The sequence below is a fragment of the Hypanus sabinus genome, chromosome 25 (genome assembly GCF_030144855.1).
Source record: "Hypanus sabinus isolate sHypSab1 chromosome 25, sHypSab1.hap1, whole genome shotgun sequence".
Lineage (NCBI taxonomy): Eukaryota > Metazoa > Chordata > Chondrichthyes > Myliobatiformes > Dasyatidae > Hypanus > Hypanus sabinus.
Genome location: NC_082730.1, coordinates 10220050 through 10242851, shown reverse-complemented (window position 1 = coordinate 10242851; position 22802 = coordinate 10220050). Strand labels below are relative to the sequence as shown.

Here is a 22802-nt window from a genome sequence, read left to right as displayed (position 1 = left end):
GCAAAAAGTAGAGACGCTGCTGGGCTTTCTTCGCTATGGAGCTGGTGTTGTGGGACCAGGTGAGATTCTCCGTCAGGTGAACACCAAGAAATCTGGTGCTGTTTACAATCTCTACCGAGAAGCCATCAATGTTAATCGGGGAGTGGTCACTCCATGCCCTCCTGAAGTCAACCATCAAGCTCCTGAACCTCGACTCTGAACTGATTCCACAAACCAGACTCCATTTCAAGAAGTCTACAATTCATGTTCTTAATATTATTTTGTTTTGTTGTATTTGTAGAATTAGCTTTTTTTGTACATTGGTTGTTTGTCACTCTTTGTATATAGTTTCATAAATTCTATTGTATTTCCTTACTTTCCTCTAAATGCCTGCAAGAAAATGAAGCTCATGGTGGTATATGGTGATACATGCGTTCTTTGATAATAAATTCACTTTAGTTACTAGAACTGTTGGTGCAGTCCCCTCTGAATCTGCGCCCTGGAGTTTGGCTGCAGTTCCAATCAGCTGATTTAGGGGGCAACAGCGTGCGGTGTCTGCCGGACGGGCCGGAAGTGACGGTCAGTGCGGGGCGACGGACGGACTGAAAGTGGTTGGTGAGTGGGGCGCCGCGTTGGTTGATGTTGCCCCACAATTGTTTCTTCCCTCCGGAGCACCGGAGGCTCTGGGATCGGGCGAGGGTGAGTGTAGGGAACGGGGGAGGGTGGGCGGTTTGCCGCGGGCTCGGCCTGGAGCACTCGGTGCTGGGGGAGCGGGAAGGGAGAAGAGACCTGCATTTCTGTGGCGCCCTTCGCCACTGCCGCCAGGCCTTCCCAGGGCGTCGGGGTAGGAGCAGGAAGCAAGCCCAACTGTGGAGGCCACTGCCGCAACAAGGGAGGGAGGTAGTGGGGGAACGGGGCACACTGCAGCCAAGCAGTACACAGCAAGATCACAGAAGCAATGAGGCGGTTGCCCAGATGTTGCCCCCTCCCATCTGATATATCTCCGAGGGATCGCCCATGCAGTCTGCTTAGCATTTTGTTTATTGGCATTACAAGTTGTGGGTTTTACAGGCAAGGCCCTGTTTATTACCTATCCTATGAAAAGGTGGGGGAGGGTGCTGGGATACTTTCAGCACTGAAAACCTGGGGAAGGTGTTCTCCACAATGCTGTTGAGAAGAGGATTAGACCCAGCCGTGGTGTATTTCTAACTCGGGGTAATGTGGGTGACTTGGAGGGGAACCTGCAGGCATTCATATACCTCTGCTCCTACTGCCCTTACCCTCCTAGTGTTGAGATTTTGTGGATTTGTGAGGTGCTGTTGGACTGCCTGAGTGAGTATGGAAGGATTTGAAGATTAGCTTTGCTTGTCAGGTGTACATCAAAGTATGCAGTGAAATGCATTGTTTGCCTCAACGACCAACAGTCCGAGGATGTGCTGGGGCCAGTTTTGCATGTGTCAGAATCGTGTTTTATATCACCGGCATATGCCATGAAGTTTGTTGTTAAGCGGCAGCAGCACATTGCAATACAGAATAGAAACTGTACATTGCAGTAAGTATGTAAATATAAAAAAAGTTAAATAATTAGTGCAAGAAGAGAAGCAAGAGTAGTGAGGTAGTGTTCATTGGTTCAATGTCCGTTTGGAAATCGAATGGCAGAGGGAAGGAAGCTGTTCCTGAATCATTGAGTGTGTGCCTTCAGGCTCCTGTACCTCCTTCCTGATGGTAGCAATGAGAAGAGGGTATGCCCTGGGTGATGGATGAAGCCTTTTTGAAGCATCATTCCTTGAAGATGTTCTGGATGCTGGGGAGGCTGGTGCCCATGAAGGAGCAGATGGAGTTTAGAACTCTCTGCGGCTTATTTCGATCCGCGGCGTTTTTGTGCTTCCCTCTCCGTACCAGACAGTGATGGAGCCAGTTAGAATACTCTCCGTGGCTTCCATGCCGCCATGCTTTTGGTGCCAGCACAGCATGCCCAAACTCCCTAAACCTAACCTGTACATCTTTGGACTGTGGGAGGAAACTGGAGCCCCCAGAGCAAAAGCGCATGGTCACGGGGAGAACGTACGGACAGCAGTTGACTTGAACCCAGTCACTGGCACAGTGGATCGTCACCTTGTCGTGGTGGAGAAGCTTGTGTGGTCCTGAGATCCTGAGAGCGATGCCGTCTGGAGCTATGCTCCTGGTAGGGTCACCCATGGCAGTAAGGTCGAGGGTGAGGTCCCTGACAAAGAACAATCTAACCAAGCCTCAGCGGTGAAACAGGCGGACGAAGTTACTTCGAACTCAACGACTGTGAAGGCGGATGAAGGCTGCAAAAAATCCATTAGCTCCAATCATCATGGTTTCCGTGCCATTGGAATCAGTTGGTTGATTTGTGAAGTATCATGTGCTGCTTGGAGTGCAACATCAAGTATATGTTAAACAAATACACACACAGGCGTCTTCACTCTGTGGAAATGGAACAAAGACCATCATCTTTGACCTTGAAGGATAGCCACGACAAAAGCATTAAGCTAACTGCGATCAAATCCCCATAACCCTAGGCTTCCTATAATACAAAAATACAGTACTATGAAAAAGTATCTAGGATGCCTAAGACTTTTGCACAGTACTGTAGTAATTTCATGTATTGCATTGTACTGCTACCACACACAAAAAATTTCATGTCCTATGTGAGTGATGATAAACCTGATTCTGATATGGGTCTCTATTGTGGACAGAGGGATGTACTGTAATGATCAATAAACCAATTGTTTGGAATCAAATGATCCTGCCTGGAGTCTCAGGGCAGGGTGTGTCTGCACCTGCGCCACCCCCTGCCCCTGGTACTCCTTTTCTGCCACCTGTCCCACAGCGCTCAACCCTCACCATTCCCAACACCCTGTGCTCCCGCCAGATTTACACACTCCGCTCCACGTTGCAGATACGGTACTGTGGAAAAGTCTTGGGCACCCTAGTCATGCATATGTGCCTTAGACTTTTGCACAGAATTGTATATTTTTCTTATATCAAAGGTGAATATCTAAATTGATTACCGTGTCCCCATCCCGTCACTTTGAGATTGTAACATGCGATATTTATAACTGTCAGAATGGGTCTTCCAATGCAGTGTAGCCTTCTCTCAGATTCAGGATAATTTATTACATGTATACTGAAACATTCAGTGAAATGCATCTTTCCAGTTAACAACCTGCAAGAGCCACTATGCATTCAAGTCAAATGTCGTGTCAAGTGAAGTTTATTGTCATTAAATTACAGACATGTATATAATGTATATAGAAACAAGACATTTCTCTGAACCAGATTGTAAAGCACATTAGTAACACATAATAAGTTATGAAAGTAAGGATGAAATCTACAGCTGAATCACACATAAGCAACAAGCTACAGTGCATTAATATTAAATATTGTAAGGTATGTAACAGATTGACCAGTGACACTTCGAATGTGATGCGGCTGAGAGTTCAGAAGCCTAATGGCCTTTCCCACTCACCCACCAACAGAGACAGGCCCCCAATCACAGGATAGGCTGTCTATGGGCCTCCGGTCCTTGGCCCCGGACTCTCAGACTTGCAGACATTGGGACTCCAACTTCGGACTTCGGCGACCTCTGGGCATCGACCCCAGGGACTCTGCAGTCATAGGTTTGACCTTCAGGCCTCTACTTCGGGATCGCCAATGCTGGTCAACACTCCCATTTCAGAAAGTGGACTCTTCGAAGGATGCACCTCAACCGTTACTGAAGCAAACTTCTGTTGGAGTCACTATGTCCTAGCCCGAAGGATGAAGACTGAAATCAGTGAGTGTGGAGGTAGGGGCCTGCAAGGTGAAGCCCTGAGTGGGCTTGTTCAGAGGGCAGAGGTCCAATGCCTGTGAGTCCAGGCCAGGGGCTGCAAGCCCAGAGGTGACCTGTCCGCGGGTTAGCAGCCAGTTTTTGTGAGGACTGGGCGGGAGAGTGGGATGGGGGCTTGTTTTGCTGTTGTTTGTGTTATTCTGCTGAACAACGTGGGCATGTTACGTCTGTGCCGGGCTTTGTGGCGACTCTTGTGGGCTGCCCCCTGCTCACCTTTAGGTTGTGTCTGTGCTTGATGAAACGATACGTTTCACTCTATATTTCAATGTATATGCGATAAATAAATCTGAATCTGATACTTTCAAATCTGAAGTTATTAACTGTTTGAACTTTTTATTTCAGATACCCATCCAGTTGCCAAAATGACTACAGCTACTGTCTCTGATACATATACACCCACTGACGCAACTTGCAGAGTCTCAGTGGAGAATGTTTCGCAGGTAATGTAACTCTGTGGGAACGATGGTGGGTTGAATGCTGAGTGTATTGATCTTTTATCTATTATTGATGGTATTTTTTGTACGTGTGTTTGTGTGTGTGTTTTCCTCCCACACTCCAAAGACATACTAGTTGGTAGGTTGATTGGTCATTGTAAATTGTCCCGTGATTAAGCTAGGGTTAAATCTGTGGGTTGCAGGGCAGTATGGCTTGGTGGGTCAGAGGGGCCTGTTCAACACTTTATTTGCAAACAAACAAACAAACATAAATATTTTGTAAAGGCCTCTTCTTGATTGTACCCCATCTGGTGGCAGCGACTGGAACTGTATCAGCACCAACAAGCAATCTGAAGCAGGTTCATTATCAGTACTATGCAAAAAAAGTCTTAGGCACGTGTATATATATAGTATGGTGGCTAACACTTTTGTACAGTACTGTAAATATCAATGAGGTTCTCTCTGATGAGCTTGATGCCTTTTATGCTTGCTCAGGAATATTCTGGATCAATGTGAATATAGCAGATGTTAATTCAAACAGGAGCTCGTCTTCAGTTCTTAATATAAGTTGTAAATTGCAAGCAGGAAACTGAAGTTACAGAACTGTGTAAAAGTCTTCGGCACTGTATCTATATTTATAACAGTAGAAATGTTTTCTGTAAGATGCATGGGTGCACGGCCATGCAGTAACTGAAATGCCGCTGCGCACCTGGCCTTTGTTCCCACAGAGTTGGAGTTTTCTTTTTTTATAAGACAAGTGGGGAAAAGTTTACGAAGCATGAAAGATTTTCTTTGTGATATGTATTTTATTAATACCCATCAAATAATAAAATCAGAAGTACTGTATGTGATTTAATTTCAGTTTTCATTCTGAATAGTCAGATGCATGTTACAAAAAAAAATTAAAGTACCCATGCAGTTTTCAGGCCATATAAAAATTTCCTGCTCAGCAATGGTTGGTCCGTTCAGCTATTAAAAAGTTGAGGTAATGTTGGGCACAGTGCAATACATTAAGAAAAAATCACTAAGTTATGATAGGAAATAAAAAAATGTCATGCAGAAAGAAAGCAAATTAATGAGGCAGATATCATGAATCAGGTTTATTATCACTGGTGAATGTCGTGAAATTTGTTTTATGGCAGCAATAAATTGTAATACATAAGAAAATATGAATTACAATAAGAAATATATGTTAAAAAATTAAACTAAATAAGTGGTGCAAAAAGAGGTCAAAACAGTGGGGTAGAGTTCATGGTCTGTTTGGAAAAATGATGGCAGAAGGGAGGAAGCTGTTCCTAAGGGATTGCGTGTGGGTCTTCAGGCTCCTGTATCTTGTCCATGATGGTAGTCATGAGAAGAGGGCACATCCTGGGTGACGGGGGTCCTTCGTGATGTACCACCTTCTTGAGGCCCTGCCTGTTGAAATGTCCTTGATGGTTGTACTCTGCTGGAGGAACGCAGTAGGTTGAACAGAATCTTTGGGAGAAAAGGAATTAGTCGACACTTTGGGTCAAAAGCCTGCATCAGAGCTCAATCTAAATGAAGACAGCTTTAACATTCCAAAGTTAGTCAAATCTCTTTCTAGTCTTGTGGTCAGTGGGCCTAAATGATTTTGGTGTCTTTACTCACAGCCCATTTGGGGAAAGAAGTGACTTTTCTCGTTAAAAAGCTTTCTAACCTTAGGTAGTAATTTCCCTCCCTGTTGATGCAAATGAGTGGCGGGGTGGAAATATATTTCTACCAAAGGAGGTGTAAGGCACTCCATCCCTCTGCTAGCCTGCAGTTCACCTTGGGCAAGGTGTAGCACCTACTTCGCCGTCCACATTCAGGGTCACGTGAAGCCAGGGGAGCAGATGGTGGATGATCGTATGAGCAGCTGGTGCAGATCACAAGTCCTGGTTATGTGACCACTGACACCAGGCAGACAATCTCTGAAGAGTATTGATAATGGCTGGGGTCACCCGTCTTGTAAAGACACTGCTCAGAAGACAATGGCAAACCTCTTCTGTCAAAAAATTTACCAAGAATAACCATGGTCACAATCGAGGTCATAGATAAGTCCATGACTGGCCACGTCATAACGACATGGCACATAATGATGATGATTGAAGTCAAACTCAAGTTTATTATCAGATGCACTAGTACGTGTGACCCAGTCACGTTATGTTATTGCAGTTGAAGTTTGGAGTTCAATCTAGGCATCCTCTGCAAGGAGTCTGTACATCCTTCCCGTGGAATACGTGGATTTTCTCCGTGTGCTCCTGTTTCCTCCCAGAGTCTTAGATCTTTGGTTAATTGGTCATTATTTATTGTCCCGTGATTAGGTTAAGATTAAATTGGGTGTTGTCGGGAGTCACTTGATGTCGTGTCTTGAAAGGCCTATTCCGTGCTGCGACTCTGAATAAATAAGCACATCTGCTCAGGTGCAATGAAAAATTTCCTGGCAGCAGCGTCACAGGCACAGAGCGTCAGATCAGCAGCATTCACAAGAAAAACACCAGTTGAATGTAAATTGTGTATGATTTTTAGGAGAGCACAGTGACAACAAAGTGTTCCTGTGTGTGTTAATTTTCAGAAGTCATCGAGTTCCAAAGTGTCGACGTCTGCCTCGGATAACTATTACCTGGCCCGAAGACGGACACTGCAGGTGGTGGTCAGTTCACTGCTAACGGAAGCTGGCTTTGAAGCGGCTGAAAAGGCTGCTGTTGAAACGCTGACGGAAATGCTGCAGAGTTGTAAGAAATATTTAGTTTCATTTAATATTGTTCACTTTATTTTAAATAGACAATGGTTGTTCATTCTTTCTAGTTTGTCTCAGTTCCCAGACTTGTTCTAAGGGTTGTTTGTCAGTGCAGGATGTTAAATTGCTACCTGAGTTGATGTGCTCCATTGGAGTGAGAGGCCCGTTGATGTGTGTGAGTGAATGGTTGGGAAAGGGGTTCATTTTGTTGTTTGTGTTACGCCAAGCATTGTGGGCATGCTGTGTTGATGCCAGAATATGTGGGGACATTTTCAGGCTGCCCCCCCCCCCCACCACCAAGCACTTCCTTGGCTTGTGTTGATCATTAATGCAAACGACACATTTTGCTGTATGTTTCCATGCATGACAATCAAGGAAGATGGGGACTTTTGGGAAAGACGATAGACCACAGGAACAGTTAGTCCACGTGATAAAATCTGAACGAATCTGAATATGAGAGAAAACTACACTAAATATACCAAAGTAGTTATTCGAAACATGGCAAATAATTATAACATAACATTATTTTTCCTGAAAGAAAGGTAATGGGAAGGGAGTGTTTTCTTTTCCATATCTGAGCAATAATTGGAAAGTTAACTACAGTTAAAGTTACTATTTTGTAATTATTTCTGTACATTTTTACTAATGAAAATCTGAAAAAGTATGGAATGATATACTTTGGAGGGTCAAACTTGAAGGCAGAAATCAAGGCTAATGGTAGGATTCTTAGCAGTGTGGAGGAATAGTGCGATATTGTGGTCCTTGTCCATAGATCCCTCAAAGTTGCTGTGCAGGTTGATAGGGTGGTTAAGGAGGTGTATAGTGCGTTGTCATTTATTAGTCAGGAGCTTTATTGAGTTCAAGAGCTGTGAGGTTGCAGCTCTAAAATCCTGGTTAGGCGTCACTTGGAATATTGTATTCAGTTCTGGTTGCCTCATTATAGGAAAGATGTGGAAGCTTTGGAAAGGCTGCAGAGGAGATTTTCCAGGATGTTGCCTGGGTTAGAGAGCATGTCTTATTAGGATAGGTTGAACAAGCTAAGGCTTTTCTCTTTGGAGTGAAGGAGAATGAGAGGAGACTTCATAGAGAAACGTAAGATAATAAGAACTATAACTTGAGTGGCCTGCCAGACTTTTTCACAGAGCAAAATGGCTAATATGAGGGGGCCTGATTTCAAGGTAATTGGAGAAAGGTATAGGGAAGATGTCAGAGGCAGGTTTTCAGAGAGCGGTGGATATGTGGAACACGCTGCCAGGGATGGTTATGGAGGCAGATGTAATAGGGACAGTGACGAGACTCTTAGAAAGGTGCGTGGATGAAAGAAAAATAGAGGGCTATGTGAAAGGGAAAGGATAGATTAATCTTGAAATGGGTTACAAGGCTGTACAATATTGTGTGCCAAAGGGCCTGTACTGTGTTGAGTTTTCTATATGTTATAAATATTACATTACAGAGAACTGGAGAAACATAGAACAGTGTGATCCTTTCAACAGTCTGTTTTTTCCACACAGATCTTTCTGAAATTGGTCGAAGTGCTAAAGTTTACTGTGAACATTCGGCAAGAACCCAACCAACTTTGTCAGATGTGGTGGTTACTCTGGCAGAAATGGGTAGGTAGACATTTGGTTTTGAGCCGTGTCGTTAAATTTAATCCCTGCTGTATGCAACCACGTGAAACTATCTGGGGCTAGAGTTTCAGCAGCTGGACCCGAAGGTGACAGTCACCATCTGAGGTTGATTTTGATTTGCAATGAGGAAACAAAGTAATGCTCTATTTGTTAATAAAGTGGAATCAGCCTCTTTCAATATTAGACCTAATGTACCACAGCTGTTACTACTTCTTTTAAAAATAGAATAGGTATGGAGGAACTGTTGCCCCTGGCATCATTGTGTTGCCATTGCTATGATATTTGGTCTTGCTCCAGTTGATGTTGAGATCTGAAGCTTCCGAGAAAGAGAGAGGAGGAGGGAGCACAGTGGAGAGGGGGTAGAGATTTCATCCAGCACCATATTGTGTTTGGCGACCTGAGAGACTGCAGATTCTAGAATCTGGAGGAATCAGAGGTTCAGGCAGCATCTGTAGAGATAAAGTTCAGGTATAGGGTCTTGAATTGAAACGTTGACTGTCATTTCCTTCCATGGATGCCGCCTGATCCGTTGAGCTCCTCCAGCTGTTTATTTATGCACCATATTGTATCCATCATGTTCTCCACAGTAGCTTGGGTTAAAATTCAAATAAATTTGTCAGAGCAACGTTTGATTAAAAGATCAAAAGGCAGCTCACCACTACTTTCCCAAGGGCAATTGGGATTGGCAGTAACTGCCTGCAAGCTAGTGTTAACCATGTCCCACACAGGAACTTTAAAAAGTATGAATACTCAGTAGAAAATATAATAAATGAAAATATTTCATTCTCCATCTGAGCAATGAAGCTGTGGATGCTTTGTCCTCTTTCCATTTCCCACCCTCTGCCAGAACAGCTGGGTTCCACTTGTAGCTTGGTTTTAGCATCTGTAATCTCTCGTCTCCAAAGTATTACAGTGCCTCTTAAGTGAATCTTGAAACATGCTGGAACTGGTCTTCAAAGGTTATTAATGCAGTGAAAGCTTAATTGTAATCGAAAAAGTAATGCTAATGCTCAGAATCGAGCAAAAGATTAGTTTTTGTCCCATCAAGGCACCTGTGAAGTTGAATTGTTAAACCATGTCCAGACTGGGAGATCAAGAGTTCATCTTTTAGCTCACGAGAGATCTTTTTAAGAGTCTTTAAGATTTTTACCTCAGGGTTTACTCCCAAAGCCTTCCAAAGTGTGTAGGTACTGTATAGCTGCAAGGCAGCGGAGGTTTGAGATCAGAGTTTTCCTTCTCCTTGATGAGCTGACAAGCCCCATCTGCCCAAAGTGACTGGTTTTAAGAAGCCATAACCCGCCAGTGCCCCTCTCCTGTCAGTAGAAATGGTTCTGCTGGGCTTAGTAACTTAGCCACATGTGCAAGCCAGGAAAGCTGGACTTGGTTACCTGAGGCTATTTGAGATGTGCACCACTGGGAGTGGTGGGAGCTTATCCTCACTATCACCTCCGGCTGTAACAACCTCAAGGAACCAAGTGAAGAATTACCTCTCCAATATTGTGAAGCTTTAGCTACAGAGTGGTGAATCTGTGGAATTCTTTGCCACTGGTGGCTGTGGAGGACAAGTCATTGGGTATACTTAAGGCCAGACTTTAATAGATTCTTGAGCAGTCAGGGAAAAGTCAGGATAATGGGGCTGAGTGGGAAATGGATGAAATAACGGAGCATACTCAGTGGGCCAAATGGTTTAATTCAGCTCATCTATCTTATGGTCTTATGCTTCCATTACCTGTTTTTAAACTTGAGCTTGCTGAGATCTTTTAAGAAGTCTTAATGAAACTACTAATGAAAGCAGATTTACAACCTATATTCTAGCTGCTGATTTGAATTAACCATTAATTTGAGTGGAAGTAATCAGGAAAATATTTACTTGATTACAATAGTTCTGTTCTCTAGGTTTTAACGTGGATAATATTCAAGCTTATGCCAAACGCTCACAGAGGATGGTTATTACTGCTCGTAAGTATGTCTGCACTAAATGTTAATTATGGAATGCTGTCTACCTTTTGCTTCAGGATGTTGTGGTTATGGAGATGCTCACAGAAAAGGGAAATGCTGTCTGGAAGAAGTAAAGTGAGAAGTCACAAACACAAGAGTTTCTGCAGATGCTCAGATGGAAATCCAGAGCAACACACACAAAATGCTGGAAGAACTCAGCAGATCGGGCAGCATCTGTGGAGGGGAAATAAACAGTTGATATTTTGGGCCGAGATGTTGATTGTTTATTCCTCTCCGTAGATGGTGCCTGAATTGCTGAGGTCCTCCAGCATTTTGTGTGTGTTGTAGGAAAATCTTTGTGTGTGTGAGAGAGAAAAGAAAAAAAAATTAATTCTTAGAGCTATGCAGCATGGAAGAGGGGCCTTCAGCCAAAATCATCTATGCTGACCAAGTTGTATATCTGAGCTAGTCTTGTTTGTCAGCATCTAGTCCATATTCCTCTAACCCTTTCTAAATCTATATTCCAGTCTAAATGTGTTTTAAATGTTATACCCAGATCAACAATTTCTGGCAGCTCCATCCATATATGCTGCACCCTTTTTGTGAGAATCTTGCTCCTCAAGTCCCCTTTAAATCGCTCACCTCTTACTTTAAACCTATACCCTCTAGTTTTAGAATCCCCTACCCTGTCATGAAAAAAAATTGACTTTAAATAGCAAACATGAGGAAATCTGCAGATGCTGGAAATTCAAACAATACACATAAAATGCTGGTGGAACACAGCAGGCCAGGAAAATCTATAAGGAGAAGCACTGTCGACGTTTTGGGCCGAGATCCTTCGTCAGGACGTCCTGACGAAGGGTCTCGGCCTGAAACGTCGACAGTGCTTTTCCTTATAGATGCTGCCTGGCCTGCTGTGTTCCATCAGCATTTTGTGTGTGTTGTTTAAAAAAAAGTGACTGTCCGCTTTATCTCTCTGTCTCTCATGAGTTTACATATCTCAGTCCCCTTCACTCCAGAGGAAGCAGTCCATCTTATCCACAAAATGCTGGAGAAACATTGTACTTTTTTTTCCCTAGACACTGCCTGGCCTGCTGGGTTCCTCCAGCATTTTGTGTGTATTGCTCGGAGTTACAGCATCTGCAGATTTTCTCTTGTTTGTCCATCTTATCCAATGGCTTCTCATAACTCAAGCCCTTCCGTTTTGGTGTGAACTTTGGGGATTTGAAGTTTCTGTGAACTATGGCCTTAAAGTTACTGGATTGTTAGAGGGGAGAGATTGAATAGGACCCTGAAGGGCAACTTCTTCAACCAGAGTGGTAATTATATAGTATGATTCTGGTTAATTGGGACACATCAGGAACAGTCCATTTTGGCCCAATTAAACACTATCCCGATTAGCCGAAGTTTCATGGAAATAGTTAAAAAGATATAAAAAAGCAGACTGCTGGTTAATTAACAAATTATGTATTTAAGTGAAACACAGAGCAATTAGGACACTACCTATACTGCCACAGTACTATAAAACTGTGTTAGTTCCTAATCGTTATCGATGGAGGAATGTGGCCCGTGAGATATAAATAATGCTTCCTAATCCATCAATTGAGGCATAATCAATTCCTCTTTGGAAACCATGTAATAGGATAACTATCATGTTGTGGGCAGCCTGCTCGTGTGGCGGTTAGCGTAATGCTATGAGAGCTCCTGTGACCTAGTGACACAGAACTTGCTGGAACTCAGCGGGCCAAACTGCATCCATGGAAAAGAGTGAACAGTTAACCTTTTGGGCCGAGACCCTTCATCAGGCTTGAAACATTGACTGTTCACTCTTTTTGCATAGGTGCCGCCTGGCTAACTGAGTTCCTCCAGCATTTTGTGAGTGTTGCTGTTGATTTCCAGCCTCTGAGGATTTTCTTATGTTCGTGGTACCCGTGACCTAAGTTCAATTCCTGTCGCTGTCTGTAAAGAATTTGTATGTTCTCCCCCTGACCGCGTGGGTTTCCGCCAGGTGCTCTGGTCTCCCCCACGTTTCAGAGACCTACGGGGTAGTAGAGCAATTGATCACATGGTGTAATTGGGTGGTGCAGGCTCATTAGGCCGGGAGGGCCCGATACCGTGCTGTATCTCTAAATATTTTTAAAAAACCCTGTATTTGGACTTCAGAGCCAAAGAAGGGCAATACGTCCAGTTGCAATGGATTTATTGTTTCTGTTTTAGAGGAGATGAAGCGTCTCATCCTGAAACACTGATCGTCCATTTCCTTTCATAGGTGAGACTTGACCTGCTGAATGAATCCTTGTGTGTCCCCTCATCCTCATTCCAGCGTATGCCATCTCTTGTGTCTCCCCCCTGACTCTGCTGGGGTACCCTAGCTAATTTCGAATGACAAGTTTTATGTTTTGTTTCTCTTAAGCTCCTGTGACAAACACTCCAGCAACTCCCAGAGCACTTTCCACAGGACAGAAGAGGATACATCCTTCATACATCCCAGGACACTTTCCAGAGTTCCCTGATCCTCACACTTACATAAAGACTCCTGTAAGTGTAAAATCTTCTCTTTAGTATTGTATCTAATTTCAGACGTGGAATTAAAATGTACTAAGTGATGCTGAACTCCGATTGCCGGATTGTTTTGCAACACACATAAAATGCTGGAGGAACTCAGCAAGTGAAGCGGCATTGGATAGCCACGGTAGTGTAGTGGTTAGCACAATGCTATTAGAGCTCAGTGCTTCAGACTTTGGAATTAAATTCCACGACTTTTGTAAGAAGTTTGTACGTCCTTCCTTTGAGCTTGTGGGTTTCCTCCGGGTGCTCTGGTCTGCTCCCACTTTCCAAAGATGTACTGGTTAATTGGTCATTGTAAACTGTCCTGTGATTAGGTTAGGATTAAATAGATGGGTCGATGGGCAGTTAGTCCCTTTGAAAGGTCTGAGGTCAAAACGCTTAGTGTTTATTCCCCGACATAGAAGCTGATGGCCTGCTGAGTTTCTCCAGTACTTTATGTGTGTTCCTCAAGATTTCCAGCATCTGCAGAATCTCGTGTTTCTGAATTCTTTTGATTTCCATTTCAAAGAGGTGATCTGCTTTGTGAAATGTGAACATTGCTTAGGTGCCAGTGTGTTGACACCACATCAAACATGTTGATCAGGTTTATGTGTCTAATTAAAATTGAAATATTAATTTATTATTGTCACATATACTAAAGTATAGTGAAAATCTTTTTGTGTATACCTTCTATATAGATCAATTTGTTGCAACATTGCATTGTAGGTCATCATCATTGTTATGTGCTGTGTCGTATAATGTGGGTGATCACGGTCTTTCCATGACCATGATTGTTCTTGCTAAGTGTTTCTACAGAAGTAGTTTGCCATTGCCGCTTTCTGGGCAGTGTATTGCTGTTGTCTTTTGTGACCCTGATGGGGGGAGGGGGGTGGGGGGGGGGGGCTAAGCAGGTGCTACACCTTGCCCAAAGGTGACCTGCAGGCTAGTGAAGGGAAGGAACACTATATCTCCATCCCACCACCCTACTTCGAAGGTTATACAAGGAAAAAGAACAATTAAGTGTAAGTTACAGAGAAATAAAGTAGACCATAAAATGCAAGGTCGCAACAATTAGATTGTGAAGTCAAGCGTCTTTCACATCATGCTAGGGAGCCATTCAATGGTCTTATTTGGCAGGATAGAAACCTGGTGGTATGTGCTTTCAGGCTTTTGTATCTTCTGCCTGACAGGATTGAGAAGAGAGAATGTCTGGAGTGGGTGGGATCTTTGGTCTAGGAGTTCCCAACCTTGGATAATGGTAGGGGTTCATGGCATAAAAATTGGCATCCCCTGCATGAAGTCTCACTTCGCCCCTTGCTGTAATTGTGTTACACCTGTGGCTGTGGTTAATTACAGCTCCAACACCATATACAAGTTTGCTGATGTTACCATTTTGTGGGCTGTTTCAAAGGTGGTGATGAATCAGCATGTTGTTGCATGAATGAAGTCACTGGAGAAAAGTACTGTTACATATGAAGCAGCAGCTTTGACTAAACAAGGCATCATATGGCGATGCTTTTGGTCGAAAGGTCCGACTGGCCCAACACGGGGATTGGTATTTTATATGCTAAACATCAAAAGACAATTCCATATTTACAATGTATCAATAATGCTTTCTTTGAAACCAAACACAAACTTCACACCTTCCAATTAGCACCCATACCACAGACATCCAAATGAATCTTAACAGCATTATCTGGTCTGGGATTCATGGCTTTTAAGAACCCATTGTTCAGAGCTGCACTCCAAATTAAATCCACAATACATATTCAGATGTGAAGACTGGTAGCCAAAGTCATTTGCTAAATGTAAATGTGCTAAACCCAAAAATCATTCTAACATAGCAAAAGGAGGGTGATTAAAAATTTGGCTGAGTGGTGTATTAACAACCACCTCTCACTCAATGTTGATAAGACCAAGGGACTGATTATAGACTTTAGGAGAGGGAAACCAGAGGTCCATGAACCAGTAATCATCGGAGAATCAGAGTTGGAGAGCGTCAGTGACTTAAAATCCTGGGTGTCACTATCTCAGAGGTTTTATCCTGGACCCATCATATAAATATAATTGTGAAGAAAGCACAACAGCACCTCTGCTTCCTCAGGAGTCTGTGAAGATTTGGCATGTCATCAAAAACCTTGGCAACTTCTTTCTGTGTGTGGAGAAAAGTGTGTTGACTGGCTGCATTAGGCCTGGTATGGGAACACCAATGCCTTTGAGTGGAAAATCCTACAAAAGTTAGTGGATTCAGTCCAGTACATCAGTATGATGTACACATAATTTACAGTGCAAAAATATAAATAAAAAGTAGGGAGGCACCCTCCACTCTATTTTTTTAAAAAAAGACCTCTGACATCCCTCCTGTACTTTCCTCCTTATAATTCTGTCCTCTTGTATTAGCCATTTCTGCCTTGGAAAAAGTCTGCGACTGTTCCCTCAATCTACACCTTTTATCATCTTGTACATCTTTATCAAGACACCTGTCATCCCTTTTCATTCCAAAGAGAAATGCCTTGGCTCACTCAAATTCTCCTCATAAGATACACTTTCTATCCAGGCAGCATTCTGGTAAATTCCCTCTGTATCCTCTCCAAAGCTTCCATATTCCAAGCTACCATTTCTGCAAAAGTATTGGAGAGTTATCATTGCAGCATACAAAATGCTGGAGGAGCTCAACAGGTCAGGCAGCACCCATGCAAGTGAATAAACAGTTCATCAGCAGTGTTACCACCTTTTCCTTGATGACAGATGTTGAGTAGATGTTTCAAGTTAATGACTTTGTAACAGAAACATGGAGACCACTTAATTATTATTAGCGTTGATTTATTCTTTCCTCCATTCATCTTGGAAATCAAGGTTTATGAACTAGTAGGTTGATCCCAATGAAAAACCTACTTCTGATTTTGTCAAACTTTAAGATGGTTTTGTTTTGAAAAGATAGTATTTTTTAAGGTTGGCAAGTGCAAGGTAAGGAATTTTTAAAAAATCCCAGATAGATAAATACAACTAAAACGTATTATTGAAAGGTCCTTTAGCATAAAATGTTCTGATGCAAGTTTACTGAGCCAAAATCTTAATTCTGTTTTACTCTCCATAGCTACAGTCTGATTTGCTGAACATTTCCAATGTTTTCTGTAATATTTCCAATTTCCAGCAACTTTTAGTTGTCCCAGTTTTGATTGGATTCTACCAATTTTTTCTTTTCAAAATCTCACAGAAGTTTTGGTGAAGATACAAGATGCCTTTGGCTCAGGAAAACAAAATATGTACAGACACCTGAGTCACCTTATGTACAGTTATATAAATAGCATCTCTATGTACATACAGACTATCTATGTATATGAGCTATCTTATGTATTTATATTGTGTGTATCTTACTGTGTTTTTCATATGTTGTATCAGATCTGGAGCAACAATTTACTTCATTCTCCTTTAAACTTGTATACTGGAAATAACATTGTACAATCATGAATCTATACTTTGAAACATCTTGTGCACTTCTTCTTGTGGTAGACAATCAGAGAACCAGTATCTGATTACCAAGTGTTGCGGGAGAAAGCTGCATCCCAGAGAAGAGATGTAGAGCGAGCTCTTACCAGGTTTATGGCCAAAACAGGAGAAACCGAGAGTTTATTTAAAGATGACGTCTCAACATTCCCTTGTAAGTATATTCTATTTATGTTTGTGGAAAAGTTCAGCAGAGCTCAAAGCTCTGATGAACTCAGAGGTTTACTTTCTCACGCATGTAAGTTGGAGATTGTGTTTACTCAGTCACAATACTGGAGCCATAAGCGTGGCCCATTTTATACTTTGTGATGCGTTTACACAGCTGATTTAATATATAAAAAACTTGTGCATTGAAGCTATTTGAATACAATATCTTGGGATTCAGTCTCATTTCTTTCCTGGCTTTCTGACACTTAAGTTATTGATGTCATAGTATTTATACCATTTTATACAATCAATGGCTGTTTTATTCGATTATTACAAATATCTAATAGCCAATCATATGGCATCATCTCAATGCATAAAAGAATGAAGACGTACATTTTCAAGAGGCTCATTTGTTGTTCAACCCAAATGTCAGATTGGGGAAGAAATGTAATCGAAGTGACTTTGACGGTGGAATTCTCAAGATGGATTTTTCTGGACTATGTTTGCTACAGTCTGCAGCCTGTAACTTTACTTTGGGAGTTGTGCTTTTGAATCATCTGAACAATATGACCTGAAGGAGTTGGCAAACTGAACTCTCAACAATGCAGGAATGGCTACGGCAGCCATTCCTCAGCTGGATCGGGCCAGATTAAGAAAGGGACTGATGTTTGGCCAATTGAAGGGCTGAGCCAGATTAAAAAAGCATTGAGACGGGTGGATGATGAACTGGTGTTCAGCTCACTTCTCTGTGAGAAGATCTCACCTGAGCCTGCCCTGTCTGCCTGGGTTTGTCTTGTCTCTCTTCTTTTGCCACCATTGGGTGGGTGGTGCAAGAATCTTGGGGCTCATGCCTCCAGGTTCGGGAGTAGTTGTGCCCTGCAGCCTGGACAGCTTCACTTGCCTTGGCGCTGAGCTGACTTCATGGTTGTGGGCTCACTTTGGGGTGGGGGGGGGGGGTCTCTGAGATCCATGTTCTGTGTAGTATTTGTTTAATTTTTTTATTGTTTGCCCGATTTGTTCTTTATTTTTATGCTTGGCTTTGTCTGTCTTTGCTGTGTGTGGTTTTTCATGGACTCTACTGTGTTTCTGTGTTTTGTGGCTGCCTGCAAGAAGATGAACCTCAAGGTTGAATGTTGTATGCATACTTCAATAATAAATAGAAAGATTGTTAGTACTCGGCGGGATGGTTTGAGTATCCCTGAAACTGCTGATCTCCTGGAATTTTTCATGCACAGCAGTCTCTAGAGTTTACAGAGAATGGTGGAAGGAAACAAAACCTGTGAGTGGCAGTTGTGTTAGGAAAATGCCTTGTTAATGACAGAGAGCAGAGGAGAATGGCCAGACTGGTTCGAGCTGACAGGAATCGACAGTAACTCAAATAACCATGTGGTGTGCAGAAGAGTATCTCTGATTTGCAAAAGGTCAGATCTTGAAGGGATGGATTACAGTGGCAGAGGAGCACACACTTACACTTAGTGACATCCTCATTAGGTATACAAGGTACACAAGGTATCTAATAAAGTGGCCACCAAGTGTCTGTGCTTAGGAAAATTAACTCCATGTAGCAGCAATAAAAGATATGGGTAAATATGTTAACAAATGTCATAAATCATACCTAACCTTCATGTGCCAATTAAACATAGTGAGACTGGTGGAAAGTTAAGAGACAATTCAAGAATTGGCATTGGGGAAGAAGCTGTTGAATGTTGTGGTGTGGGTCTTCAGGCTACTGCCTGATGGCAGAATTGAGAAGAGGGCATGGGACAGTTGCTGGGAGTCGGCGAAGGTGGATGCTGCCTCCTGAGACATTGCTTTGTGTAGACGACATCAACGGTACCTGTGATGGAAGGGGCTGAGCCTATCACTCTCCATGCGTTCCTCTGAACTGGAGCTTCTGTAGCAGGCCAGTTTTGCAAAATTGTAATACAGAAGTTGTGTTTCTTCAGAGTTTGAGATTTTAACCTCAGGTTGAAGCCCATTTTGGCATTTTAATAATTTGAGTTCAAAATCCGGAAATAAAAGGCCTTGGTGACATTAACTGCTTTCATGAGGTCGGTTAGTTGAGGCTTTCCTTGCCAGTCTAATGGGATGTTATTCTTAACTGAGCTTGTTTCCATGCTGTTTGACTCTTGGGAAGTATGATGTCAATTTCCTCTTAAGCCCGTTACTCATACTAGGTAATTACCCATTACCATTTCCCTTAAGCTGTTGGCAGCAGCTCACTGGAGTCATCTATGTGGGCCAGTCTTACAAGCTGTCCCCAGGTGTAGCCCCTTCTTTATGTAAGATCCTTCCTGTCCCAGGGATGAGGTCTTTGGAGCTTCTGCTGGCGTTCCTCTGGATTTGGGTTTTTATGGAATGGGGTTGCTAGCTCCATGCCCAACCCTCCTCCTTTCGCAGCTGGGGTTGGGACAGTCTACGGCAGAGTTTATGATGTCATTGCAATCATAAAAAGTTCCAGAGGTAAGAGTTTTTGGTGTTATGGCACTGCTTCGTTCAATACCTCTTTGCTCTATTCACAAACTTTTCAAATGCATATTTGAGGCTTGATTGAAGATCCAAGATTCCAGTTTATTTATCACATGTATATCAAAACACACAGTGAAATTGGTCATTTGTGTTAACAACCAACACACCCAAGGATATGCTGGGAGTATCCTGCAAGAGTTGTCATTCACTCTGGCGCCAGCGCAGCTTGCCCACCATGCTCAGTGGAACAACACAAACAGCAACAACAACAGGAAGACGAACCCTGTTCCTTCCTCCCACCCAAGCACATACACAGTCCTTAAGGCCATCCTTTACAGCCTCCAGTGGAATTGGACTCAGGCTTGCAGACACTGGGTTTGACTTCCCCAGCGGACTCACACAGATGTTATCAGCTATGAAAATTCATGTCCTCTCACTGTTATTGATTTAGATACATTATGTACATTACTTGAACCAGAATCAGGTTTAATATCACCGGCATGTGTCGTGAAATTTGTTGTCTTTGCGCCAACAATACAATGCAATACATAAGATAGAAAAAACCCTGTGAGTTACAGTAACTATATACACTATATATAATAGTTAAATAAGTGATGCAAACCATTAGGTATGGGGCAGCTACTGCATAGACCGACAGAAATTTGTAAAATTAGGCATGGGTACCAGCCTCCATAGTATCCAAGACATCTTTAAGGAGTGGTGTCTCAGAAAGGCGGTGTCCATCATTAACCACCTAGGACATGCCCTCTTCTCACTGTTGCCATCAGGAAGCAGGTACAGAAGCCTGAAGGCACACATACAGTGATTCAGAATCAGCTGCCTCACCTTATTATTGTTTTTGCACTTTTTAATTTTACTATTATAATACACTTACTGCAATTCGTTTATTTTTATATATTATTGCATATCGATTGCGTTATACTGCTGTCACAAAGTCAACAAATTTCACGAAATATGCTGGTGATATTAACCTTGATCCTGTTTCAAAAGTAGAAATAAAAGAAGTAGTGAGGTAGTGTTCATGGGTTGAATGTCCATTCAGAAATCAGATGGCAGAGGGGAAGAAGAATTGTTGAACAGTAATTAGTTAGTAAAAGTGAATTGCTTATTGTAAGGCTCTGTTTGGTTTCTCTGACTATTCTTAAATTTACTCTTTCGAAGTGATTGCTGCCCGGACCACCAGCATTCCTTATTTAAACGCTTTGCTACCTTCCGAACTTGAACTTCAGCAGATGGAGGAAACTGATTCCTCAGAACAGGATGATCAGACTGACACTGAGAATGTTGCTCTCAACATGAATGCCGTATGTATCCAATTTAATGTCTTTCCAATATTTTGTTTTCCAATCGTTTGTAAATAACAAGACTGTTTGATGTTTGCATTAACCTCCTGATGAGGTAGGGCATACAAATCCTCAACATTCTGCCCCCAGCAGGTCCTCGGACTGTGTTGGTTGTTGAAGCAACCGACCCATTTCATAGCATGTTTCAATGTAAAGATTCAAGGTGCATTTATTATCAAATTATGTATGCAGTATACAATCCTGAGATTAATCCTCCCACAGGCAGCCATGAAACAAAGAAACACCATGGAACCTGTTCAAAGAGAATATCAAATGCTCAACGCACAAAAAATAAGAACAAATTGCATAAAGGGCAAAAAAGAGCAAAAAACAATATAAAACTTCAAACCACAGTGACATTGAAAATGTCTAGAAATGTTGAGTTCAGTTCAGTGTTGTGTTATTCGTTGACTGAAGGCCACAGAGCCAGTCCACCCTGCTCGAAATTACACAAAGTAGCAATAAAGGGAGGAATAACCAGCAACATATGATAAATACAGCTAATCTCTCTTAATCTCTTATGTTTGATACCTCTGGTGATTTTTATCTACAGTAGAGCACCCACCATCATGTTGTTGGGGAGAGCAGGCTTGAGGGAATGAATTGCTCTACTGCTTATTTTCCTTGTGTTTGCCCTAAAGGCACAGTGACAGGGAAAGGCTTCTCACGATGCCTGACTGTTGTAAATGCTTTAATAGCGAAAATAGTCCTTTGTTGTGATGCACATTATGTTTCAAGCGCCTTGTAAAAAGCATGCTTTTCTTCCTAGGATGAAATTTCTGCTGAGAAGGAAAACTCCATGTTGCAGCAGAACTCAGGTTTATCAAACAATAAAAACAGTGAAGAACCAATGATTGACAATCCATATCTACGACCGGTGAAAAAGCCCAAGGTCCGGAGGAAGAAGTGAAGTCCAAGGAAACAAAAAAAGATCATTTCGGTAGAATGCTGTGCAATGAAATGGCACAAATATTTTAACTGAAAGATGCCTTCCTCATACATATATTGTGAAAAAGGGAATGTAGACCCAAAAGAGGCTCTGAAATATATATTAAGGCAGCTTCAGTTTGGTTAAGGAGTGTAGAACCTGAATAACTAACATACAAAAAATTTCAACACCTTCCTGATGATGCAAAGCATTTTCTTGTTAATTCAGAAACTGCTTGAAATACTTTGCAAAACAACTTATGGATTTGCATGATCTTTGTGTAAAGATCACTTTGAAGTGTGAAAGTCCACTTGATTTCCCAGTGCAGTAAAAATTGCAATATCTGTCGAAGATCACCTATTATTTCTCATCTGCTGTTTGATGCAAGTTATTGCAGTTCCAAATAAATGAAAATGTTTTTTAAGAACCACTTTGTGTGTTGTTGATATACGTAGATAGATTACACCTCATTATTAGCTGAGTTTGGTTCTGATGAAGGGTTGTAGTTATGAAATATTGACTTACTTTCAGATCAAAGTACAAAATACATTAATATCGAAGTATTCATACTGTGGTTGGGTTGAATTGTTCTTTGGTCTTGCAAATTTACTTGCAAACATTTCAGTACCATATGAAGAGACATCAATATATTGCAAATTGTGGTGTGTCATGCCTTTAGATAGTTATTAATAAGCTAACTGGTCATCACTCCGTTGTGATGTGTGGAGGAAATCTAGTCGCTGATTGGCTGTGTGGTGAACTTAGTGCATTGTGGTCTGGTATTTTGCCTGCTTTGGCTCATAAATAGGATCGAGGCCCACACGTGTTTGTTTACGCAAAGCCATGCTTCTAGGAATTCCCTTGCATGCCGCGTCTTTGCTCGCGCCATGACTATTTACAACTTTGAGATTTGTCTCCTCAAAGGCAGCCACAAAACAAAGAAATCCAACAGAACCCATTTAAAAAAATGACAACCATCAAACACCCAACATGCAGAAAAGAAAAATGTGCAAAGAATGAAGAGTAAGCAAGTAATATTCAGAGCTTAAATTCACAAAAATGGATCCACAGCCACGAAGTTGGTCACAGCTGATCCAGGAGATGCTGCCTGTCCTGCTAACTGATCTAGCATTTTGTGTTCTTATTACAAAACTTAGAGTATCAAAGTTCAAAGAACATTTATTAACAAGCTTTCTTTCTTGAATTTTAACTGGGGTATTGTGATAGGTGGGAAAGTGTAAGATGCAGAACTTTTAAAAAATTAC

The 22802-nt window shown here is 42.1% G+C and overlaps 1 protein-coding gene across 1 annotated transcript; it reads left to right on the top strand.

Annotated features, from left to right (window-relative positions):
* Nucleotides 1–548: 548 nt before the first annotated feature.
* On the top strand, nt 549–21964 carry taf8 (TAF8 RNA polymerase II, TATA box binding protein (TBP)-associated factor). Its single transcript, XM_059950053.1, has 9 exons — nt 549–678; nt 4178–4275; nt 6845–7004; nt 8521–8619; nt 10534–10596; nt 12989–13113; nt 16636–16783; nt 20428–20570; nt 21379–21964. The coding sequence occupies exons 2-9, from the start codon at nt 4198–4200 to the stop codon at nt 21517–21519; spliced, it is 957 nt and encodes a 318-aa protein (XP_059806036.1). The 5' UTR covers nt 549–678; nt 4178–4197; the 3' UTR covers nt 21520–21964.
* The last annotated feature ends 838 nt before the right edge of the window (nt 21965–22802 follow it).

Bases quoted from the DNA above. Each gene is read 5' to 3' on its own strand.
- taf8 (XM_059950053.1), top strand. From the start codon at position 4,198: ATGACTACAGCTACTGTCTCTGATACATATACACCCACTGACGCAACT. The intron at 7,005-8,520 runs GTAAGAAATATT...TTTTCCACACAG, and splicing joins GACGGAAATGCTGCAGAGTT to ATCTTTCTGAAATTGGTCGA. The intron at 16,784-20,427 runs GTAAGTATATTC...ACTCTTTCGAAG, and splicing joins TGACGTCTCAACATTCCCTT to TGATTGCTGCCCGGACCACC.